The following is a 6,002-nucleotide window of genomic DNA, read 5'->3' as shown; positions in this document are numbered from 1 at the left end:
CCCCCCCTTTTTTTTTTTTTTAGGCTTGCAGAAGTTTAATCACACTCAACACAATTGTAAATTACAAATTATTTTGTGCTGAATGTCGGTTTCCTGCCCTATAATCAATCACCCAGTAGTGGTTGCACTCTACAACCCTTTTGATTTATTTATCACTGTAGGTAAGCTGAGATGTCTTTGACAGTGACACACAAAATAATTCTAGCATTTTCCCGACAGCTTTATTATTGTGGTAAATCGGTTACTGTCACCTGTCCAGAAATATGTCTGTAGAAATCCCTTTGACATCATATGTTCAGAGAGGATGTTCTCATCGTTTCCATTCATCGACCCTCCCCCACCCTAAACCGCAACCCCTCGCGCATGCGCACTCCACCAGTAGCGCTGCATCTGCTGGTGTCCGGGCAGCCAGCTTCGTAGAAATAAACTTGGGGGAGCACGGAGGTAAAAATACGAATAATAATAATAATAAAAAGCTTGGGCCCGTCGAGCTACTCTTCCTCGCTTCACGATGGGAAAAAAAACAGCTATGGAGGATGCCACCATCAAACTGTCGGTTTGTCGGAGAGGATAACATTTATCTGCCCACCGTGTTGTCGGTGTGAAGATGATCAGTCTTCTGTGTTAATACTGTGGCGCACAGTTGGTGGGAGATTAATAATTGGCCAATTGATGAAAAGGGTAATTTTTGAGAAATGGTTGGTTTATGATGACATCATACAGTTAGTATTTGTGGGCGGGCTCTGAGCTGCGAGGGGAGAGGGGCGCAACCGGAGAGCAGCTACGACCAGGCGCCATTAGGTAACAATGCAAAATTACTCCGTGTGCTGTGTAAAGAAGCTTCCCGGTGGGTAAAAGCGAAATGAGCGAACGCGACAAGCTATCTTTTGTGCAAGAAAATGGACTATCCGCGTCGAGCGACAAACAGCAGCTTCCTTTCTTTTAATGAAATTGGTCTTCGTTGTTGTCGACTGGGAACAAGATGGCGTCGAGGATTTTTTCCCCCCCCGTTTGTGCTCGGTTCGAGCACTTTTGGGCGGCGGCGCCGTGCGCGTTCTCGCCACCATGTTATTATTTCCTGTTTTCATATCCTGGAAAGTTCTGGTTTAATTCACAACCGCAGCAGAGTGAGGTGACACGTGTGTTTACGGGTTTACATTTGTGCTAGTCTCAGCTGTGCTGGCCGACTAAACCTTGTTTTTTTGTTGTTTTTCTTGCACGTAAATGTGACAGCAATCCTCGACAGAAACCTGTGAATCTGCGTGTATAACAGTTACACAAGCACCCAGTGTCCCGCTGCCACTTTTTTACACCAACAGAGAGTTTAGGTCAGGAAAGGGGTAACATTTCTTGTACAACACAAAAACAGTTCAGCAGCTGTACGTTGCAGGCTTTGGTTAGGGTTTGACCCCATCTAGTGGACTATGCAGTTAAATTTCAATGGGAATGACTTTTAAATTTCCCTTTAATTTAGGTTTTCAGTTTGTAATTATATAACAAATTTAATTTTCTTTTTAAAAAATCTTACATGGTTTATGATAGCCTTCATGGAATATGTTTTGTACAGTTTAAACGTCACTTTAAAGTTAAATACTAAGGGAATAAACTTTCCAGAGTTTAAAGTTTCATTGGTCACATATGTCTGCATTTAAAGGAATTTGACTTAAAAAAGAATACACATGCATATAAACAAGGACAACCAGTTAAAGAAATAAAAAGTTTTATGTACAGCTATAGACATGTACAGTAAAGTTCAACGTATAGTCAAATGCAGATTGTGCAGATACTGATGATAGAACTGAATACAGTTAATAAATACAGGGGTATTGTCATTTTAAATACATGAGTTAGGTGAAAGATGCAGTGAAGTGCAATACTGCTAGAATGACACATCAACAAGTTTGTAATAGACAGTTGTTACTGTCATTACAGACTGATTTAATTGTTCATTAATGGATGGCCTGTGGAAACAAACCTTTTTTGTGTCTGGTTGTTTTGGCGGTCAGAAGGGAGGAGTTGGAAGAGGTTTTGTGATGGGTCTGCAGTGATGGTACCTGCCTGGAAAATTACTGGGGGACTTCCCTTTCTTTGTCACACACTACAGGAAAGATACTGACTATAGCAAAGAAGCTGTCCAGATCAAACATCTAAAGAAAAACTGGGATATCACTAAGGGCAACACTTTTTTATGGGGAATATTCACAGGGATGAGCTTTGAAAAAGCCCCAACAATCAATGATAAACTAGTCAGGAGATTACTTCCCACTTCTAAACCTGACACTTGATTGCACTGACCTAAGGGCAATTTTTGCTGTGGTAATTGCAATTATTGTGAGAATATGTTGAGACCTGACACAATTATCCCATCACCAGCTTTATAAACTAATATTACGCATTTTGTGTAAAGACTTGAGTGTATTTTTGGCTACTTTGATGTCGGCCTCACTAAAAGGAGACTTTGGGACAGAGTGGCTGGTGTAGTATGCAGCATACTATTCATACTGGGACTTTGAACTATCCTATGGCCAAACACTACATAGAAGCATTTTGTCCTCCTTAGTCTACACCATCCCTAATGAAGAAAATATTTTAGAAAATCTAGTAATATAATTACTGTTTCTTTGTGTCTCCACACCCTGAAGAAAGCACAAGCCAAAACATGTTGGTGTTTTTGTAATGTCTCTATTTCACTGAAATAAAAGACTTTTATCCTTTAAACCTAACTTGATTGCCTGGGCCTGGATTTTTATGCCTTTTGTTGTTGTTGTTGTTGCTGTTGTTGCTGCTGCTACTGTAATTCGTCTACTGTCCTTTACAATTACGTGTGCATTTTTGCATCACTGCCCTGCACGTGTCCATAATTAAAAAACAATATTCTGAAAATTATGATCTATTATGACACCAATAACCTCATATTGTATTTAGTATAATTCACCATTTTTGTGTTGCACATTCAAATTTTTTAATCTATTCACAGTGGTCTTTCACTGTTGTTCGTCAAATGTAAATTACACAAAAAGACAAAAATAGGCAAAATACATTGAACAGTCATCCGGTTAAAACTTCAAAATTTGCAAGAATGAAACTTTCACAACTGAGCATATCACAGTCCTGTCCACAACAGAGGGAGGCGCTCTAACGTATTTGTATTGCTCATTCAGCCAATTAGCATCGTGGAACAAAAGAGGTCGTCACTCTCGGTCCAATCACAGCGGACCTTGTTGGTAGGTCGTTTATTGACAAGGGGAGAAGGTGACTTCTCGCCAACCTTAGAAGTGTCTCGTACAAAGCTCAACGTATGACCCACCAAAAGTGGGGCTTTGCTAAATAAGCGACCATGTCTTCTTTCGGAAGTGTGTTGGGAGTCTTTCGGGCTGGAAGGCAGCTAATTAGCCGCGGTGTCCGGGTAATACGGAGCAGAAAGTAAGGCCGCTAGCACCTTGGCTAATACGTTAGCTGCAGCAGTTCGTTGCTAATACATCGGTAGATAATAAACAATTTAAACATTATTGCCTAAAACGCCATATTAAATGTAACTTTGAATTCCACATTATTCATTTAGACTTAATGTGTGTCTTCTGAATGCTTTTCTGTTTCAGTGACGTACCACACATTGCGGCCCGGTACAGGCAAATGCCGGAAATTACCGATAATCAGGTGTTCCAGGCGGAGTTCATCATGGGTGCTATGTGGTTTTGGATCCTATGGCACTTCTGGCATGATCCAAGTGCAGTGACGGTGAGTAAAACACGGTTTATTATATACTAGCCAATCGGGAGGCAGCAAGGCATAAAATCATGCAGGTACGGGTTAGGCGCTCAAGTTAATGTTACGTCAGTGACTTTTACTGTGACGTGATTGACGGTTCCCGGCAGACTGGTTTGAGTATTTCTAAAATTGCGTTATCTCCTGTGATTTTCACGAGAAGTATCTCTAGAATTCACTCAGAAGTGTGTAGTGAACATCAGGTTCGCACACAGAAACGTACTGGTTGACAGGAGAGGTCAGATGAGCAACAGAAATCTGTGGCTGCATCATTGTCATTTCCACTGTGGAGATTCTGCGTTTTTTGTTGTTGTTGTGTACAACTACAGTATCTGTTGTGCTCAGGCCTGACAGCAACAGATTGCTAGCATGATTCATTATTTGATTAATTTTATTGATGAAGATTCATCCCTTTTCTAGGGTCACTTCCCCTGGCCGGATGCCTCTAAATGGACAGATGCGGAGCTTGGTATCCCACCAGATGATGAAGAATAAGGTGATTTCTTAAGTTTCTTTTGCCTAAATTAAAACTGGTGCTACTTACCAATTAGGACAACCAATTTTACATGGGCAACATGTAATTCAAATACGAAAGAGTCTTATCCCGGTGTCAGAAAGTCAGAATGCAGGACTTGAACCTGCTCTTCGTCTTAAATTGTTTGTTTTTCAATTTAACAGTAGTGAAAACTCCCTTTGCAAATATTTGGAAAGAGCATTTCTTTAGGCATCAATTCGCTGTTACTTATTTTCGGAACTTAAAACATAGTCACTGTGGCAAGTGTAAAACTCTGGATACTCGTAAGTCAATATTTTTTGGATGCCGACCCACATTCCAAACGCTTTAGCTTGGGTTTCTAGGAGTAGTTAATATCTTTGTCCAAAGACAGCAAAACATTCGTAGACAACTGTAGGTTAAGATGATGGTAACATGGCCGTGGAAGAAAGACATTTTGCAACTTGTAAAAGGTGTTTCTTTTGTCATTATGGAGTAGGGCAGTTTGTGTTTTGGTATTGTAAAAATGAACCAGCAGTAAATGTCTATTTTAGTCACCCACGAAAACATTTTTGTAATTGCTCTACGGAGTCACTTAATTGGAGAAATTGTCTCCTCTTGCAGCAGATATTGTTGACTTATTACTGTAGGAAGAAGGCAGCACCTTTGGACTGTTGATGTGTCACTGTCTTAGCTGCAGTTTAAAGTGTCGGCTGAGTTTAAACCTTTTTAAACGGCACAGGCTGTTTATTCTGAACCCGGTTGACCTGTCATGTAGAAATGCTCTCCTGTAGAGGTCAGTGTTTCTTCGGTTTACCTGCTGCAGACCTGGTTCAACTGAGGTTTAAGTTCATAAAGTTCACTATAGGGACACATTTATATAGCTTGGTCAGTTGTACGAATTTCCAAAATATCAAAAATCTTTTGCCATGTGTATCCCATTGAAGAGCTCTTGAGTATGTCTATAGATGTATTTAAAGTTGTAACACAGAAACAGTGTGCCGAAGAGGTGGTTGAAAGATTGGATTGTGCGTGTGCGTAATTGCTTGCATGTGTAAACATTTTAATCGGACTAATGTGGTCTGATCACAGGAGACACACTAAACTGCCAAAATGCAGTCTAATCAACCAGTCCTGCAATACATCCTCCTTTAAGACAGTTATGATATTCAGTCTGTTTCAAAAGTGTTCATTCAGCTGCAGAATCATTTAAAGGACGTAGATTGTTGTGCCGTTGAACTGTACTGCGTGATACAGACACGTTTCTGTTACTTAGCCAGTCTAAATTACTAAAAGGTGTGAACAAAACAATACAAAGACATGTACGTATAATTAAATACAGTTCTGTAGCCTCAAAATGATCATACAATCACAACAGTCAAACAAAACCTGAACATTGAGGGTTTATAGCATGACTGTTGTATTTGTTAGTATTCTGAGTGTGTAGAATTAGTTGGCAACTGACTGTGTTTTTGTCCACTGTTGTAAATATGAATTTCTTTTGTTTGCAGATAACCATGATGGACTCAAGCTGCAGTGTCTTTGTGAAAATCCTGAGCATTCTGAAAGTCATTGTTGTACATAGACCAATAAAAAAATCTTTAACTTAAACTGCTGTCTTCTCATGTAAAAACATTGCAGTCGAAGTATCTAAAAATCTAACATGCACACCGTAGATTTGTTATTTGTGTTAAAAACAGGGAGTCATTATTTGGGCAAATTAGTTGAGCTTGACAAAATACCA

At 39.8% G+C, this 6,002-nt stretch overlaps 1 protein-coding gene across 1 annotated transcript; it reads left to right on the top strand.

Annotated features, from left to right (window-relative positions):
* The first annotated feature begins 3,199 nt into the window (after positions 1 to 3,199).
* Positions 3,200 to 5,869, top strand: LOC103376184 (NADH dehydrogenase [ubiquinone] 1 beta subcomplex subunit 2, mitochondrial-like). Its single transcript, XM_008306554.1, has 4 exons — positions 3,200 to 3,423; positions 3,600 to 3,738; positions 4,186 to 4,261; positions 5,770 to 5,869. Exons 1-3 carry the CDS (start codon positions 3,338 to 3,340, stop codon positions 4,258 to 4,260), a joined length of 300 nt encoding a protein of 99 aa, XP_008304776.1. The 5' UTR covers positions 3,200 to 3,337; the 3' UTR covers position 4,261; positions 5,770 to 5,869.
* Positions 5,870 to 6,002: the final 133 nt, after the last annotated feature.

The sequence above is a fragment of the Stegastes partitus genome, unplaced genomic scaffold (genome assembly GCF_000690725.1).
Source record: "Stegastes partitus isolate 25-593 unplaced genomic scaffold, Stegastes_partitus-1.0.2 Scaffold3699, whole genome shotgun sequence".
In the NCBI taxonomy this organism is placed as follows: Eukaryota; Metazoa; Chordata; class Actinopteri; family Pomacentridae; genus Stegastes; species Stegastes partitus.
The sequence above is the reverse complement of the archived record's forward strand: the minus strand, read 5'-3'. Positions and strand labels throughout refer to the sequence as shown.